General features: G+C 40.5%; 1 protein-coding gene across 1 annotated transcript; it reads right to left on the bottom strand.

Annotated features, from left to right (window-relative positions):
* Positions 1–17,509: 17,509 nt before the first annotated feature.
* Positions 17,510–20,245, bottom strand: cunh3orf38 (chromosome unknown C3orf38 homolog). Its single transcript, XM_035675906.1, has 4 exons — positions 20,049–20,245; positions 19,584–19,759; positions 18,391–18,635; positions 17,510–18,258 (listed from the first exon to the last, which is right to left on the bottom strand). The coding sequence occupies exons 1-4, from the start codon at positions 20,173–20,175 to the stop codon at positions 17,895–17,897; spliced, it is 912 nt and encodes a 303-aa protein (XP_035531799.1). The 5' UTR covers positions 20,176–20,245; the 3' UTR covers positions 17,510–17,894.
* Between the last annotated feature and the right edge of the window lie 186 nt (positions 20,246–20,431).

Genomic DNA, 20,431 nt, shown 5'->3' on the forward strand with positions numbered 1-20,431 from the left:
CTTATGATATACTGTATGCTACCTGAAAAGGAATTCTTTTATCACATGTTACCCAGCATGAAGGAGAGGTAATAGAAAAGAGAAAGAAGAGATGTAAGAGGAAACACAAGACAAATCAATCAAGAAAGATGAGAGAAGACAAGAGAAGGTAAGATAGAATGAGGCAAGATGAGACATTTAAAAAATTATGTGAAATAAACTGACAACCGACAAAAAGGAACAAAATAGACAATTTAGATAATAGATTAGAAAAAATGAGAAAATACAGAAAGAGATGAGACGAGGCGCTAGGAATAAAGATAACACTGAAATATGAGTCAAGGCAAAATGTGTAAAACCAGTAGAGATAAGATTAGGGGGGAAGGGAAAATGTGTGAGATAAGATGACGATGACATAGCCTGAGATGAGGCAATATAAATCAAGATGGGACAAAAAGAAATTAAATTTGAGACTATGCAAAATGAGTGGGGCCAGATGAGATGAGTCGAGGCAACAGTAATCAAGTTGGTGAAACATGAGAGAAGGCAAAATACCATGTCAGGAAACAAGCAACTAGATGAGACAAAATGCTCAGACAAGATAATATATAATACACTGTATATACTGTATAATGAAATGAGACTGTACAGAACACGACAGCATGAGATGAGATGAGAACTGTTCAAATTAGGTTAAATAACATTTAATGAGACAAGAAAGGGCAAAATGAGAGGAGGTACGGTATGACACAAGAAAAAAAATGAGAAGAGATGAAATGAGAACAAATTAAAAGAGCGCCAGGGTGGCTTGGTTGGCCGACTAATTATGTGTGTATCTTATACAAATCAAGACTAGATGAGACTAAACGTACGAGATGAGAAAAAAAATAGGAACAGCAAACAGATGACTATTAGAATACAGCCCTGGTCTTTGTTTTCCTCTGACTCCTTACGAATGAAAAAAGAGCTGAGAATGTAAGATGAGAGGAGACGGCTCAAGATAAGTCCCAATGAGATAAAATGAGAGATCAAAGGGCAAAAGGACGCCCGTTGATATGCAGACTCCTGCAAGTTCACTGATCCCTTAATAAATTAGATGAGACCAATGAGACAAAATGAGAAATAATCAAGGTGAGATGAAAAGAGAAAGTTGACACAGCAAAAAGAAGACACTGAGACAGAGTCTTTTCACTTTCTTAATAACTGAACAGAGCCTCCAAGAAGCCTGAAGATCTTTATCGGCAAAACCGCGTCCTGTCCCCCTAATCACTGCAGATGTGATAACTGAATTATCCGTCTCCTCTGATCTTTCCATCTGATAGAAAAACTACACTTCCTCCTCTCCGGGGCACAATTCAACTCCAGTGAACTGCCACCATTTCCCAGTCTCGCATCTGCACCCCAGCTCTGATCATATCTTTAGAGTTCAGTAGGAGGAACAGGAGAGATCACACAGAGTCAATTGCCTGTCATGATACATTGGTTAAGAGCCAGCCTTGAAGACCGATGGTTGTAATGTATGTCACGGCTCATAAGCAGCACACACTTGAATCTGAGCTTCACTGTGGTAAATGGTCAGAGGAGATTTAAGTGGTGAGCATGAAAGGCATAAACATTCTTTCAAGTCATTTAAGATCATTCATGTAAGATATGTACTTAAATAGACACAAACAACACAACCCAGGGTTGTATGAAAACACTGGAAGCATTCACAATTTCTTTTGTTTTACTAGTACAAAATACAGATAGATTTAAAGTCGAAATGATTTGAGAATAAATCTGAAATGTATAAGTAATGTTAGCAATATAATGTAATGTAGGCTTCGTCATTTTTTAAATATCTTAAACTGCTCTGGAAATTCAGTTTTTCTGGAAAAGGGTTTGCAAGACTTTAATTAATCAAACCAAACAGTAAACTGTAAATCATCGTCCGATTGTATACATACCACCACGACGCTACAACGATACCAAAGAAAGAAACATCAATCTCCCATCAAGCTTTGCGTACATTGGTTGCGTCTGATTGGATGTATCGAACCTGAGCTCAAAGCGTCCAAATTTGACGCGATGGGGCATAAACCTCTATATAACTTGCATAACTTACATGTATTTTACATCTACGACAAAAATAAAAACTAACATAGCATTCTGCACTTTAAGTCAGTTCACTTTCAGATAGGCTACTGAATACATTTAGCCTGCAGTGCGGCATTTTCCCGGACTTTCTTACCAACGGTAATTGACGATTTTGCATTGTTTGGAGCATTCCGCCATTCAAAACTGACAATAAAAACTATTTCTTTCCAGAATCTAAGGAGAAATAATTAAAAATTACGGCCACCACTTTACCCTATCGAATTGTAGAATTAGCAAAGGCACTTTTTTGTGTTTTTGTTGATTATATCGTTAAAATAAAAAATGTAAAAATACTTCCGGGCAGCTGGTCCTAGGTTATCCAATGGGATAAAAGCTCACAGCGTCATAAATATCCACGATTGGGTTAATATTATAGTGAATGGAAGTTTCTGTAAGCGAGAGTGCCGCGGATGGGTTCACATTGGAGTCAATTGAAAGCCCGGTGCGTCGCATGCGGCTGCTGAAGGGTGCCATGTGCGGCTGTATCGGACGCCAAGGGGAGGGACAAAGCAACGAGTTGGGAATGAGAAAGGGTTGGGAAGACAGAACAGTTATTAGTTAGCTGTGTTCAGATGGAGCACAGTGAATGTCCAAGGCACGTGTGGAGTAGCCCAGTGTTTGGGTGTTTCAGTAAAAGGTAAAGACAGCAAACACCTCAATTTATTTAAGATCTCTTTTCATGCTGAGTTAAAACATTTTTTCTTTACTCAGGACAAGATAAAATATTGTTGAAATATTTTTGTTGTTTTGTTGTTTTTTGGTTTTTACAATTAGCAATATTAACTGAAAGGATAAATAAAATAAATACATCTAAAGTAGTGGGAGTAAAACATACTTTGGGATGATTATAAACTCTAATCAGACCTTCTGTTTCCTTCCACGGTGCCTTTGACATATTTCAACCTATTTATGACCTATTTTCAAAATCTGTTTCTCTGCATACAAATTTTACTCACATTAAATACGTCTATACTTAATCTAGAAGTTTTCTTTCACAATGCTAGACCCGTACAGATACCAGTCCATTCAACCTGCAGTATCTTAAATGATCCTCACCTTGACATCACTGTTGGTTCAAGTTATTCGCTCTGACCACACCCAACAGTGAGGCTGGGTGTGGTTGTAGGTTTTTAAACACGAGTTACTCTTTAAAAATACAACTAGAGTGAAAAGAAAATGTGTCCTGTCCTGGCACACCACTAAACCATTTTGTGGACAAAGATCTGTCAATGTGAGACTTGCTGGTGGTTTGCATTTTAATTGTTTCCTTACAGCATCATAAAACATCTATAGAATGTCTTGGGAAGAACTACAGCAAACCTCTAAAACTGTTCTTTACGGCACCATAAAGAATTTTAAACAATTTTCTGTCATTATGCTGTGATAAAGAGTGTACATCTGTGCCTGACAGGCACCCTTTCAAAATAGTGGGACCCGCTGACCTGCTTTGAGGTCCAAAAGTTTGCTTTATTGAACTTCATTCTGCTCAGCTTGATAAAAATGCCTTTGTTGTGTTACAGGAAAATTGATTATTGCCACGTAGTCCTCCACCTTTCTCATCCTCTTCAAAAGAGAGATGCAAAACGATAACAGATAGCCAGTTAATGAAGCATGAATGATTAAAGAGCCCCGCAGGGAGAGGTTGTCAAACACTGCAGACAGTAAACCTTTTTTATTTGTGTCATCCTCTGTTCACTTTGAGCTGGGGGCAGGAGATACACAAAGAGAAAAAGAAAAGGGAGGGAAATGTTGTGCCACAGGGTGAACTTGAAGGAGACCAGACACATTTGTAAAAAAATAACAAAAAGACAATAAGAGGATTGCCATTAAAGAACTCTAAAATAGGATGTTTGGTGCAGAACCTTATTAGACCTTATTAATTGCACAGGCATTTAAACGGCCCTGGCAAGTGACCTGCTCTAATATGAATTCAGAATGACATGAAAAAACAAAATATTACACTCTTCCCTGCTTAATACGGGTTATTACACCCCCACAATAAACCCCTGCACAAACTCACTCTATTAACCCCACAGCCCACCTCAGACACACACCTATAGTGACTCAGCTTCGCAACTCTGCAACTTCCTTTTCATTTCATGTCTCTCCCTGCGACCCTTCATCTCTCCATCCTTCTTTTGATCAGGAACCCTCAGTAAACAGAGGCAGGATTTACATCAGTGGAGGCAAGCTGCTCTCATCACTTTGCTGTGCCAAAGCTTTTTCTATCAGCAGAGCATTTGAGGCACCCAACATGGTGAAGAATTACATCAGCTCTTAGGGTGCAGCTTTTCTGTCAGCTAGACTGTGTCTCATAGCTAGTAAATAATCTCTAAGTGCTCCTTATTTGACCTCAGATTGATTCATCGGAAGTAAATCTCATTGCTGTGTGCACGAAAAGTAAAACGCTCTAATGAAAGTGTGAAAACAGTCTGTTGTGGCTCAGTAATTCTGTTTCTGTCAACAAATCAAACATTAAGAAAACAATAAATTACTGAAACCTGCATTGTAAATGGTGTTTATAGAAATTAATGCAATACCCCTGCAATATGGAGATTTTCACAGTGGCATTTCTCTCATGCTGTAGATCAAACTGTTGTTGTGTTTATACAGCATCTTTAACTGCCTCAACATAGGATCTTATTCACTTTGAAAAACTCATCAAATACCCAGTTTAAATTTATTCTTCACAAGCCAAACTTGTGATAGATCTGTGTAAACAAGACAGTTTATCTTATTTGGATAAATACATAAAGGTTTTGTGAGTCTTTAACCTTCAAAACATTTTGTGAAATACACTTATTTGTTTTCTTGCCGAATGTTAGATGAGAAGATCAATAACACATTAATGTCTGCAGGGTAAAAATAACTTAGAGTGACAGTTTCTCTGGCTTTGTTCAAAGGTAACAAAATATCACCAGCACAAGTGTAAAACTAACAAGCTGCCACTTTAAAGGGGCTATGTACCAGTTTATTTCTTGAAAACACACAAACCCGAACATGTATGCCCTTGGACTTGCTTATTGAGTCACACCTGTCCTTGTCTTGTCATTGCGTCTGGAGAGGTTTTGAGATTCAAATAAAAAAAAGTGATTTATTTGCTGCAATAATAATAAATTAATAAATTCAATTAATAGAAAACATATAATTCCTTCAAATACAATAGGGTCCTTGCACTAGTTATTGCTCGGCCCCTAATAAACAAGAGTCTTCCACACAGTGTCTCACAACAACTATTCTATCTATTCTATCTTTGCAGGTAAGTTCATCATTTCATTCACTTGTCTCCTCTGGAGAGGGTGGCAATGTGCAGAAACAGTTACATATTGCAGCTTTAATTTTTTTTTTTCCAAAATGGATTTTGTGTGTGAAACTGAGACAAATGTTTGCGCCCACATAATCAGAGCTAACTTCAGGACTTTTAAATCTACTTGATGACAAGTGGTGAATGGAGACAGGGGATGGAGAACATAAGGAAATAAAAACATAAAAAAGATAACCAGTAAAACCTAATAAACAATCACCTAGTATGTTCCAATTATCTTAATGATGTCCTAAAAAGAGAATTTTTGGCCAGTTATCTGTATTGCTGATCCAAGCACCTCCAACGCAGATGTGCCCCATTAATGTACCATGTTTAAACAGACTTCACATAATGGGGGTCTCCTAATATAAATACTGTATGTGAACCAATAGTGCTATATAAAGAATGATCAGAATGTGTTCTTAGCGCAGCAGATGGTTGCAATTCTGCCAGCGCTAACTAGCGCAGAGCGATTATGTGTGATGATAAGTTGCTTCTCAGTTGAAAGCCTATCATTAGGGCTTTAATTAAAGCAGTAGCCAAGGCGGGTGACACTGTCTGCCACAGATTCCTTGTACCCATCGGGGGAGGAGGGGGGGCGTCTCACACTCGTTCTCTTTCTGACAGAGCCACGTGGTGCACATGTGTGCCACATGAATCTCTTTTTCCTTTCGTGTAAGTAGCTTGGTGTACACACACACACAGATGGCAGTGTCTAAGACTGAGGGCAACCAGTGTCGCCTTGTGTGGTCGAGTGTCTAGACTAAGAGGATGCCCGATGGCATTTTTAAAGGGGAAGCCTTTCAGTGTTGGACACAAGAGGCTGTCATACTCATTGCAAACTCTTTTGCTCATTATTGTGTCCAAAACTGCAAGTTGCATAGTCATATTGATAGAATGTGTATTAGTACAGCGGAGACATTGAATCACATGTGCTTCTGTAGTCTATTTTTTTGCATCCCCCAGATAGACAGTTCTTATTTCAAAAATGAAATAAGTTCTGTGCTGTTCTGTGCATTTGACCCAAGTATAAAAACAGAAAAAAACAATAATTCCATCTGTACAAAGGACAAGTGGATAGTCTGGGCTCTGTGTGACTGGCCTAGTTTTTGGGGATGCAGATGGATTAATAAAACATGGCTGGGAATAGATGTTGTACCCCAGTTCTGATTGGAGAGGCACAGGAGGACAAAGTCGCCTTTCAACACTTTTAATGTTTTGGCTCAGGACTTATAGGTACAACAAACCCACACAGCATCCAATGCAAACAGATACAACTTTAAAGCCCCCTGACTCAGGAGGCATGATAACTTCATTAAAATTAGTTTTTCAAATATTTCATATAGTTATAGATTATAGTTTGCTGATATGTGGTATCTTTAATTCTCTATCCAACTCATTTGCAAAATCTTTGCAAATATTATCATCATTACAGGGATATTTTGTATTCAGGGTTCTTGGACAGGGATAATTCTGACTGGCCAAATCCATCACATTGCATTTTCTTTTTAAACCAAACTTAAAGCAAAAAGTTCAGAAAAAAAGTAAAGATTTGAACGCCTGGCAGAGTTCAGGGAACATACCATGTGTTTGCTTTAGCCAGGACTTTAATAATTGCGAAGGATCTACTGGGACAATCATGTTATCTTCCAGTTATGTCAATTATATCAATTTCATCTGATATGGAAATGAAAACTGATAGTAGGCACTTTAACCTCATAGTCATTGTTTCATTACAAATGTCTTGGAGTACAGAGCCAAATAATAAAACTGTGTCAGTCTGAACACTGTGTTTTCCCAGCCTAGTGAAAAAAGCCAGTATCTTAAAATAATTGCTTTAGAGAAAGCGCATCACTTAATTCTGACCTTCTTTGGGTCTCCCTCCCTTTCTCTGCAACTCACTGTCTCTTAAAGAGCACTTTGAAAGCACCAGGCATCTGGCAGCAGCCTTATTAAAAGAATATACAGTTAAATTGAATGCCATCAATACCACTAAACTGCAGGCGCTGTATAAAATGTCAATCAGCGTCCTTGGGAGGATGGTCATCGACTGCTGCTGGAACGAGCTGATTTGAATGCTCCTTCACTTTGTTAGTGTCTCGGGATTTATAGCTGCAGGAAGGACAGTTGACTTTATATCAGACAAATTGAAAGAAAAAACATGCAATGGTTCATCTCATCTAAGGGTTAATTTAAACAAGTGTCATTTTATAGAACATCCAATGCAGGCCGGATCTCAAAATCAGAATCAGAATCAGAACGCACTTATTTTCCCTCAGTAACAGCCACCAAAATTCATATTGTTGTGTTTGTTATTTGTAGCTGGCTTTGCTAACGCAGACTGCAAAATCATTCATAAAACTATAGCTGCAAAATGTTAAAAGAATAATAATAATTAGATAATTTTTCAAATATTAATTGATTCTCTTCAGTTCAAGTTAAATGTTATCCTGGTAATCACACACCTGTTTTTTGGGGGGGTAATTTCAAAATGTACTTTACTTTTAAAAGTCCATTATGTAACATTTAGCAGAATCTAAAGGCAGACAATGAATATAATTTATGTTTATAATCACCTCAAAATAAGAAAATAAGTTGTGTTTTCATCACCTTAGAATAAACCATATTTATCTTCTATGGAGCCCCTCATGTTGAACCGCTATGTTTCTACAGTAGACCAGAGTGGACAAACCAAACACTGGCTCTAGATAGAGCCTTTCACGTTTTTCACATTCATGTTTTGTGGCCACCTACACGGTTGTAATGGGAGGGTGAGGCGGGGGGATTGTAATCTGCACCTACACTGCTAGATGCCACTAAATCCTACACACAGGTCCTTTAAATGCAAATTTTATAGACAAAAGAACCAAGTCCTAAGATAACCAAATAGCTAAATAGATGCAGGGAAATACATAAACAGAGTAAAATAGCCTAATAAAAGCATAGGAACTAAATTCCCTTTTTTATCCAAGAGTATTTACTGATAAGACTTTTAATAAAAATATGAATGTTTTCTGTAGCTTCTCCAGATCTCTGGAGTGATTCCCGAAAAACCCTGTTTCCACATTTTACTTAGCAGAAGAATGTGATCCCAGAAAGTTCAATTACAGTAAGTGATGACATGAAGTTAACCTGATCCTTTATTGAAACAAAGTTTGACTGATGGATGTCATTTCAGACAGTTTGGGTGTGTTTAGTCCGATGGAACGAGCTATCCAAACACCTCAGGCTGTTTGAATTAATGCTGTACAGCACAGTAACCACCCAGAGAAAATGAAGATGGATGACCTGGCTATGAAAAACATTCCCCGGTCAAAGGTCACACATCACCTCACATGCAGTCTGACTCTCTCAACCCAGAATCCACTGAGCTAGACTCAATACAATAAGACAATTCCATACTGTAGTCCATGTTGAAGAGTATTAACCAGTAATATAACACTGCCACAAGTCAAACATGCACACACTCAGTGCACAGTTAAAGTTTTTTGTTTCCCCCACTTTATTCATTGAGGGGAAGTAAACAAAATATCTTGAATGTTTTAAATCCAATTGCATGTAATGGAGTCATGATCATCATCTGTGCCATTACCGCTGCTGCTCCTGAAATGAAATCTCAGAGTCATCTTGTCCCCTATTAGCTGAGCATTACATTACAGTCTAGGGAAGGTCAAGGTGACATGTGTAGACTTGTTCTGTTCTCCTCCTTGACACACAGAATTAATTCATGGCAATAGCTGCAAAGTTGCAATTTCCTGTAATTTGCTAGGAAGGGACATGCTGCCGGGGACTCTGTAGGGAGAAGTCTGCCTTCACTTGTTCTCCTTCTGCCTCTCCTCTTTCTTTATTTGTCCCTTTTCCCCCCAGTCACTTTCTCTACGACCCTCACTAAATGCAGTATAAACAATTACCATCTCCGGCTTGATGATATGAAGCCCAGAAATGTTCCACTGAGTATGATTCTGTTCTCCAAATGGCCATGATATTGCCGTGATTTCCTGGCTTTTTAGCAAAGTGCTTCATATTTACAGTGCACTCTCTGGTCTCAATGAATAAATATTGTTCAATTCTGTGTGATGTTACTGTTGTGGACTATTATTGCACATCACAGTAGCTTGCTGTGGGGGATGGATGGTGACATTAAAAAGAACAGCTATTGCATAGTAAGCACATTGAGAACCTTGTTCAAAAGGCACACTTGTTTCTGTTTTAAAACCTATAGGCTAGATGCATCTATACTTCTATACAAGCTTTTTCGAAAAGCATTTCTATGAACACTGTCTTTTCTGTAGCAGAGAGGGGACCTATAAAGTATTTCTTTACAGGCAAAGCCTCACATTTTCCCTTGTAGCTCCAAACACAAAGGATAAAACTAAATAATTCATACGCTACATTTGTATTGAAGGTGTATCATCCTATGAAACGATTGGTTTAGTCTCCAAACCAGCTAAAATTGTGTTGTCAGCACAACCAGGTTGGACCATAAGTGCTTACGTCTGCTTATATAGCGCCACCCAGCTAAAAGTCCCCTCCCTTGCACAAAACAAATGCTACCTCATGTGTCTGTTCATCATCACAAATACCTCTCCGTCACAGGAATGGGAAGCACATCATGGACTGCTTGAGTTATGACCTGTCCTGTGAATACAGAGAAGAAGCCTGTATCATGCAATGGATATTCAGTGGGAAAAAAGTAAAATAAAATGGAGAGTGTTTTGCTGACACATCTGCAGCGAGTTACTATGCTGCCAACTGGCAGCTATGACAATGATGACATATTGACAGAGGCTCCACAGGGACACTCCCAGCTCCATTGCTTTGCTGGGCTTGGGGCAGGAGATTTCTGCTTTGGGGTTTCGTCAGGGGAAATCTAGACGGGGTTGATGACGCCTGCGGGCCTCCTGGATGAGGATGGATGAGGACATTTGGCTGTCAGCAGTGAGGAGGCCTATCTGGCTCTGTCAGACGTCCACAAGGGAGAGAGAAGACACTAGGGGCCAGGTCTCTGAAGGCAAATGTAGCCTTCCTCACATGCATTCCTCATCATCCTCATATTTCACAGGCTGGAATTTGTGGTATTTTTGTCTCTGAGTTGCTTTATAATGCCAGGGTGCCCTTATTTTTGAGAGAAATCTTTCTTCAGTCATCGATTGCTGCTTTTGTGAAGAAGGTTCCTGCTATTCTACTCTGAACTCATCTTTAACAAATCATGCTATTTTTTTAGTGGAGGTAGGTGCAAGTTGAAGTGCCAAGGGAGCCACTTTAGATGATTGGGAAGAACCTATAAGAACCCTGTGTGAGACAGTCATTGATTTCAGTGCCTGTCTGTGTTGTTCAGGGCCTTCAGGGCAGCAGTCTGGTATCCCACAACAAACACACTATGGGGGGTGAGCAATCCACAGGCCAGTCCACAGGGTGCTTTATCAATCAATATGACCTTCTACTAGAGCAGTGATTCTTCGCTTGGTCTTTGCCTTCACCCTCCAGCATCTTCAGCAGCCTACACTGGCCACTGGGTAATGTAGGATTTTAGCACCCGCAGAGTCGAGGCAATCTGTGCTCATTATCTGGGTGTCCTTTAAAAAGGTAGCAGTTGCTTAACATAATGAGGTGAGGTTCTCTGGCTTGTCTGCAGGATTCAGCGCAGCCAGGAGTACTGTATATTTTCAACCCACTGGCATGACATTGGATTGGTGAACCATTTAAATCAGTCCTAAAAAATCTCAGGAAGAGGGTGAAACAAGAAATGGATTTAATAAACGACTACAGCCGCTTGGGAATTTGAGTCCGGAATGTTTTCATTTTCTCCGACGGAGGAATGGTTCGCTAATTGGGTTACGTGGGCTCAGCGAGGAAGTTGTCAAGCTTCAGGGGTTTTTATTTGTGCCTGGCCGTCAAATCACAGCCCAGGGCAGTGACCCTCGGGGTGACGCCCCCACGAGGCCCTTTAAGGTACAGCTGTCTGATGAGTCAGTCCAGAAGCCCCGCTTTCCCAGAAAATCCCAGGTTCTGAGGTGATAGGGTGACAGAAGACAAGAGGCCACACAGCTTGGAATTATGAGAGGGTTTTACTGCTCCTTAGGTCGGCTTAGTGGCTGCTGAGGAGAAGTAGCAGCCACAGTTGGTACATCACTCTCAACTTTAAAAGACAATAGAAAACATAAGCTGATGATACTGTGGATGATACTGCAACCTGTGGGCATCCAGGTATACAGAAACACACACCTGCATGCAGCTATATATTTTGCCTGTTGTTTTTGTGTATTCTAGATAAACACACACAGGAATAGTTCCATATTTTTCCATTAAGGGCAGGTTTTAATGTATGATTCCGTCATCAATATTGCCACTAAGCTGCTGATTATGCTACATTTGCTCTGTGGAAAGTGTTTGCGTATGAGCTTGAAAATTTAATGAGTCAAAGGTAATAATGTGGTCTGACATTGATTTTTTTCCTAGCAGTTTTGAGTCTGCAGCACTGCTGTAATTACGAGGCCACCCTGCCGGCCCAGATGTTGGGATTTTACCAGATGGGGTCCACCTGCTGGGTTGAGGACACTGACTTATGACCAGCAGGTCAGAGCAACTTTCTTCTTGTCCCTCGTCTTACAGAGTGAGACCAGTCGAGGTAGTGAGCAGGCACAGCTCACAGCTGCTAATAACATACAAATGGCCAGCCACTGATGACACACCGGGTGTGTTCGCATCTGTGCATATGATCACAGGAAACTGGCTACATGAAACTACTGATAGTCAACATATGTACATAATGACATGATGATATAGATCAATAATGTATCAATCTAGTGTAAGTAACTGACAAATACTAAATAATATAATAAAAATATTTAAGGTGATTGATATGGAGTGTAGTATTTAGAGCACTGCCCAAACAAACTTTCCCACCCACCCAAATGTAGTTATTCTATATCTGCCTCGCCCTTATTTTAAACCATAATTGCAGTATTTATTATGTGGGTGTTGCCAAATGAGAAGAAAATAGTGTGACAAAGAAATCAATTGAAAGAATGTTGACTATTTCACACTGTACAAAAAACTGCAAGGTTGTGTCCATGCAAACATGCATTTATGCCTGCCCATGCATGTATGTGGGAATGAGTCTGTGTATTTCTGTGTATGTGTGCCTGTCTACAGGCAGCTACGGTGGTGGTGGCTTCCTGGGGAATTGAAATTAATGAGTGTAATCAGAAGCAAACAGCGAGCCAGGCAAGGGCAATTAATACAAGCAAGGCGAGCAGAGCTGCTGGTTTGCTCGGCCAGGCATGGCTGGAGCCGAAGAGATGGAGGATTAAGATGCAACCACAGACAAACTCCACAGCTTTTCCACACACAGCAGATGTCCACGGAGGGAAGGCGCTGGGAGCCTGGCATCGACACGCATCCGCAAACCGGCCACTCTGTCAGCCCGGCCCAATACGAGCTGACAACCTCCTGGCAGCATTGTGATAACACCATCTTCTCTGTTTAGTTCGAGAGCCAAGGGAAGGCCCTCACTGGGGCCCCTGCACTGCATACGAAAGGGACTCAGTGCAAAGCTGCACAGTGGAGCTACTATGTTTGAGAGAGGAAGAGAGACAGAGGAACATAAAGGGATAAAGAGACAGAGATAGAAGCGGGGAGGGCTTTATGTGCAAGCTCGACTCAAGTACGTCTCGATGTGAGGGACATTTTTACCCTTCTGTTCCCTTCATGTTCTGATTGAAACATCCTTGGTTGCATGCATTCCTTCAAGCATACATATTTGCTTCAGTATAAATAAACACATTGAATCCAGCTGCCTTCAGAAACAGCTCTGCTTGTTGTTTTCTTTAATTGACGCTAAACGAGAGCGTCACCGACCAGGATCTTTTCACTCAGCCCTCGCTTTGTTGCCTTGAATGGCGTTCGTTCCCTCGGCGGTCTCGCATTTCCACTGTTTACGTGAGATAATGATGCATGTGTAAGGATACACCGCCAGGCCAAAAGCAGGGACTGATATGAACTGTGACGGCTGCCTCGTCCGGTCCAAACCAATTTGTGTTGAAACGGAACAATGATGTCAGCTCAGACATCGGGGGAATGTAATGAACATAGATGCTATAGGGGCAACATGTGATGCACACAGAAAATGAAGGGCTCAAGCGCACACTCCCAACAATGGTTTAAAGGTCACGTAAGGTCAAACAAACATGAGGCCAAACCTGATTCTACAGATGCCACAATGTTGTTGGACTCATTTACTCTTTGTGTAATGTCCTTAAAATGTAAATTTTATTACTTTGCTTGCCTCTTAAGTAGACCTTTCCAGGAAATTACCTCTACTTTGTGGCAAGCAGTGACTGGACACGATGTTGTGATGTAACGTCTTTCTCTTAACAAAACAGATGTGGGGACACTCAAAACATCAATATTATTGTTGAGATCAACTTAAAATGTAAGGATAACTATCATGTGTAGAAGTGATAAAAGCCTTGCAAAAGGCCGTAGCAGTCTGTCAACTCCATATACCAAACAAAAAGTAAAAACTTAGAAGATAAAGTATAAGGTTGGAGAATTGTGGATTGTGGCTTTAACACCAATGCCAAAAGCTGTTGACCTCATTCCCCCCTCCGCGAGTTATGTGGTTGTTTCTCTGCAGTTTTAGTGTGTACTGGTTTATGAAACACTGCTGGGTTGTAGGGCAAGTCCAACAAAATGACAAAGCAACTCCGTCAAACTTTGATTGAATTCTCCTCTAACGTGTTTTGTCAGCAGGAGAAATATCATTGCCTATTGATTGATTCTCTTAGCATTTCATAAATCCTGTTCTTTATTGTCCAGAGAGTGGAGACTGCAGAGAGTATTGTGTTAAAGCCGTCTCTGACACCTTCACGGGTTCCGATAAATTACTGACACTTCAATAACTTGTGAAATACGCGCTCTCGTGCCTATGAAAGGCAACAGTTTAACGTGTCTCTCTTTTAGAACCCCATTACTTTAATGGAGGACAATTCAAACTCGAAAAATTTACAGTTTTCCTCATGGCTGTGGCCAGATAGAAATTGCCTGGTAACATCAGCTCACTCAGATTGCTCTAAGGAATTGATGAGTTTCCTCACGTAATAGTGTTAAAAGGATTTTTTCCCCTCCCTCTCTTCCCTTGGCCAAGGATCAAAGTCCTTACTCTCTCTGGTGTAGCATGTCTGCCCTCTTCTGGTCTCATGTTGTCATGAGGTCAAGTCATATTGACTTGTCACTGACCAAAAGAAAATAAATATTGACATAATATTTAGTATAAATATGTGTCAATCCAAATCTTATTGCCAAAAAGTGCATAAGGAGATCATTTTAAGGACTCCCTGAGAAAAGCCTGGGTGTCCCTGGGCCCCACTTTAAGAATTACTGCTGTAGGCATTTGAAAAAAATACGCTTTGGCATTAATGGTTCTGTAAAGCCATCAGATTGTCAGAAAGTGAAAAATGGCTGTAGCATGAAGCGTATAATAAAGTAATCTTTGATAACTAATGGGGCTTTTTCTGAGAGCAAACCTAACATCCAATCAGTCACAATCAAAGTAAAAGGTGAAAAAAATGGATTCACAATTAAAGCAGCAGTCTCCATGGTTCACCACCCATAAGCTATTTCAAAGAGCCATGGATCTAAGTTTTAGCATGTTTCCTTATGAGAAACACACTTTCCTATTAGAAGAGGGGGGAAAAAATGGAAAAAAAAGAAAAGGCTCTCGGAGTCAAAACCATCACCAGACGCCACTGCAGCGGTATTTTTGAACCCGTGCGTCAGAGCTGCGCCCGTGGCCAAACCGCTTATTAAAACGTAGAGAAGCCAAGTGCCATAAAGACAGAAGGCGAGCAGCTTGTTATTATTCTTTCTGAGAGGTGAACAGGCTGAGATCAATGGCTGCAGTGGTTTCCCCTCACCACAACTATGGCCCAGTAAAGCACAAAGGGCCATGCGGCTCCGACCCATTCAGTCACAGATATTAACTATTCCAGGGGCCTTTGAAAACAGCTGCCAAGAATAATTTCCCACATGTAACATTTCCCACCAAAGCCACAGAGTCATACTAGCATAATCTGTGCCCTACCAGACCCTATGTGCCCTGACTAGGATGATAGAGCAGAATCAATAGAAAACCAGGTCCACTACGTAAAGAAGGAGTCAGTCTGGAGGTTTTGAAACGTATTGTAGATTAATTAGGTAATTTGGGGGAATACAACAAATAGCATATCTGTGAAAATGCTGTGGCCTATTGTGCAGCTAGTGTTTAACTAAAACTACCAGTTAGTGAAAAGCTGCTATGGGGATATATCCTGTATTTTCAAACCTTTTGTCTGTGTGTTAAGGCCTCTCATCGTTGCTCAGCTGTTTTATAGCACACTGAGGTCCTGTGTTAATGATGAAGACTGCTGGATCCTCTGCTGCCTTCTGAATCTCCTGATGTCCTGTAGAGCACATGAGGCTGAACCTCCTGTACTGGTCTCAGGCATGAGGAGGAGGAAGGGATCTGCATGGTGTCTTCTTTCTTGGCATGTGATAAAAAAGTAAAATGTAAATTGTGATTGTGAGTTTTTTTTCTTCCAGACCACAGCTAGTGAATTTGTTTATATTTTATATCAGATGTCTGACCACCCAGAGAAACAATTCCCGAAAAACTGTGGGAGGATGTGAGTCTGTAATCACACCAGTTTGAAAACTGTTTAAAGGGCATGGGAATGGTCACATTTATGGATATTGAATACTTGCACAAAATATTCAATACTAAATGTATCAATTTTGGCCTTAAAACTATATCTTCATTCATTTTAGGAGCCATTTACAGAGCTGCTAGGCTATGGTATGTACACAATGCACACGCGATTGCCATCTGCTGGCAAAAAGATTACACATAAATATGATTAAAATACATTCTACTCATTCATTATGCCTATAAAAATCTATAAAAAAAACATCTCTCTTGCTGTGAAATACCCAGATGGACTTATTATATGTGAGGAACGTTTGGACTGACGTTTGGTGAAAGAAAAAGGCATTTGTTCATCTGGATTATACAGTTTTTTAGGGCCTGCAACACGGCATCAGTCGATGCTACAGTAGTTAGTAGCTCTGCACTATGGGACTGCACAATATCTGAACTCCATATGAACAACTAAAGTAATTCAGAGTAGTCCTCGTTCTTACATCCATCACGCAACTTTTGTGCCAAATTAAACTGTGCACCAGGATAAACACCGTCATTCTCCCTACAGCTGTGTACTATGCTATCAAAATGTAAAATATGAGCATTATCCTCTATATTGAGGCAGCTATTCTACTCTACTGCTGGGAATCACAAGATAACTCACTGTAAATTCATGTGACAACATTTTGCCCACAATATCATAGTGCTACACAAGTGACTCAGCAAAATGAAATACAGTCATCATCAATGAAGCATCACAAAATTGTCTGTGTAACTGAAGCCATTAATAAAACTAGAAATTTAAAAAGCACAAATATAGTAGTATAGTTCATTAACAGCTGTCAATTTTACAGATAAGTGTGCACCAAATTGCACGAATTGTAGCCCTTTAACGTGTTTACCCCCCAGCATTTTAATGTGTACCTATAAACTTGTATAAAGCTGCAATGATAGAAATAAATCAAAGTCCAAATGCTGCAGTACAGACAGCATATATCACATTTTAGATATTTTAGATACAGTACATTTGATACAGCCACCAGCACCAGGCCTTGGGGCTCCAGGATCGGGGACCCTGGCAAACAAAACAAAGTCTAACCAGTTCAGGAACCAACCCAGGAACTCCTCCATCCGTTAGCTACCTAAATATCTGACATTAAGATGTCCACCACAGTCCTTTGCAATGACTACACTCACTTTATTACCCTGTAGGACATAATGCCGATCAGATACAGCTGTAAAGATTATGGGTTGACCTTTACTTATCCCATTAAAGCACAGCAATCTGAGATAATGTTCCAAATCAATTTTAATTGACTGACTGTCTCGTCGCATGAAAATAACCAATATTTCATCTGTTTATAAGTCGTGACTTACTTGTCGTTATGGAACACACATGAACACAAATGTTAATATAATATTTATATCTGATATCATACATATTTACAAGAACCCATCCATGTCTGTATTTGTACTGAATTTCTCATAAGGCACATGCAATTGTTCAGCATCAAAGTAAAGTATATTTGAAGCAAAATGTTTCCACAACCGATGGCAGCGAAGACAATGATGAACCTGCCAAGTAGATTTATATGCAACAGTGTCTACCTACCTGTACACCTTGACATGACTGATAAACACAAGTTAGGAGAGGGGTTTGTGCCACTATAGTTGCCAGATCCGATATCTGAAAACAACTGTAAAGGTGGTTGTAAAGGATGAACGGAAAATGGTGATTGGGCAAGTTAGATGAGAGACAATGAAACAGTTACTGGGTAAAAAAAAAACCGAGTGTCATCAACTGCAGAGAAGCTGCAATTCAGTGGAGTTGTAACTCAAAGCGGGCGCTGCCACCTCTGTCCCGCCCAGAGCGTCTTGTCCTCTAATCTTCATGTTGACAAACTTTATCTTCCAGCTGTTGTTCTCCAGGGGGGAGCGGATGAGGCCAAATATCTGCTCAAAGATGCCCAGACAGGCTCCGTCTCTGTGGATGGTCCCAGCTACAGCCACCAATACCAGGCCATGGGGTGAGGCGAGGACCTTGAGGCCAAGAGGGTCCAGGTTGGGGCTGAGGAGGAGGCGCTCGTCCCTCGTCAAGGCCAGGAGACGAAGGTTAACCAGCTCAGCACCCAGGAACTCCTCCATCTGTTCGCTGCCCGCTCTGAGAAAGAGAGACGCAGATCTGTCATCACAGCTTCGTTTTGGGGTTATTTTCCCCCACGTTAATTGTAACTGCTGTAAAACACAGGTCAATTTCTAACTTAACTTCAGTTACTGTTAATGGCACCCTTACCTGGAGACAAGGCGTAGCTTCACATCTGGCCAGAAGTGTTGAGGCCCCCAGTCCTGAGGCTGCTGGCCCAGCGAGGGATTCTGACTGTTTAGGAGTTGGAAGAACCACTGGCAGAACTGCTGGCCGAGGGCTTGTGGGTCAAAGCCAACCTCAACCTTCGTGCTTGTGGAATCAGATACTATCTTTGTTGACGATCTCTGTCCGGACTCATCTGTGTCTCCTAGAAGGCTTTCGTCAACCCCCGCCTTAAAAGAATGAGACGTTTTTAGTTGTTCAACAAGTCAAAATGTTATCTCCTCCTCGTAGAGAAAGCCTCTTGACTAGTAAAGTAGCAATAGCTGGCACCTACATTTGAGTTTAAAGACCAAAACTGATAGAATTTTTTTAAATAATCCTTAAAGTTCTGGGAAAGTTTAATATAAAAATGTACATCAAACATCAATATGTTATGGAGGAGTCATCATATTAATCGTATTAACATGTTGTATATAATAACGTATTATTGTATGTACATATTAACACTCAATATATTTTCTTAATTACACTAGCACCTACTAGTAAATCTACCTAAAAACTGTACACTAGGCAGCTCCACCTTGTATCAGGATGTATTATAATCAACCCAAACTCAGGTACCCATCCTCCCTACCCCCCTTTATATTCCTCCCTAGGCTACAACTAAGTCAAGAGATTCTCAGCCAGCATGAACTGGACGTTATCTTGCTTGTCCACCTGTTAGTGATGCTATTGGCAAATTTAAGGATCCTTTTATTTTTTAAATCACTAATTAAACGGTAAGAATGTCTTGGCATTTATGCTTTGATACCGGTCATCAGCCAACAATCACACCACTAAACTATATCGCACTTGATTTAAGGAATTGTGGATTTCACATTATTTCAAGCAACCTTCAAGTACAAGGTTCATTTCTTTAGTATTTTACAACACAGGGGTTGGATGTGTCCCTTTTATGCTTCTCATAAAGACAAAACATATATAAACAGTAAATAATAAGTGATAAAAACGTTTCATGGTGAAGTGCTGAGGATGATTTTCGGTGGCACACAGCCCGAGTAAAGAAGTTACTCTGAAGTCTGGTGGTACTAAAGTGTGTTTGACCTCCTCTCTAATGTTACTGCCTATCTGCTCCTAGCTCACCCTCTCACCTGGCTGAGCTGACTTCCTTCCCTTACCTTCCCCGACGACCAAAGCTCCAGGGTCCTCCTCACCAGCTGGTGTTTCTCGCTGTTCGGGGGCATCACCACACCCTCTTTAGCCAGGTACTTGAATATGAGGTCGCGATAGACTTTCTTCCTTTTCAGGAGCTCTTCGGCGTTTTTTGTGAAGGAAAGTATTGTTTCCGTAGCCTCTGGATAAAAGACAAACATAACGTATGAGATCATTTGAGCAGCTTTTCATTCATGGTAATATTATGCAATAAGTGTGCATTGTTGTGTAACGTTATCTCTACTTTCCACGTCTGTTTGGTGTATATTTTAATAACCGCTCATACAAACGTTTAACTCACGCAATATGGATATATTTATGTGTTTTATATATTAATTTATTACGTGTGTCGGTTATGAGGAAGTGTAACGAAGGTAGTGGTATCTTAGCCAACGTCCTCTGCTGTTACCTGGTGCAGACTGAAAGCATACCTGTAGCATTTTCCACAACTATCAATTTATTGGTGACCGTGTCGCTAAGTGAGAGTAAGTCGTCTTTGGACATGAGCTGCAGTATCTTTAAGCATCCAGCGCGCTCTCTTTCTGACAGTCCTGACATCTTCGACGCCCCAAAAACAAAAAATATCTAAGCTCCACTTCCGTTATTTGTGTCCTACTGGGAAACTGTCCGTACCGGAACCAGTATGAGCAAGACAAACGTTCCGCTCAAAGCCACGGTTGCGACCGTTGGTTGCTAACCGTTGGTTGCTAACCGTTGGTTGCTACAGTTGTAGTAGCAAGTGAATCCACCAAAACAGGGCCCGTGTTGCCTTCATGGCTATAGGAATCATTGTTGAATTCAAAAACGTTGAAGA

This window comes from Morone saxatilis, unplaced genomic scaffold (assembly GCF_004916995.1).
Source record: "Morone saxatilis isolate NCDOM2014 unplaced genomic scaffold, NCSU_SB_2.0 Contig5, whole genome shotgun sequence".
In the NCBI taxonomy this organism is placed as follows: domain Eukaryota; kingdom Metazoa; phylum Chordata; class Actinopteri; family Moronidae; genus Morone; species Morone saxatilis.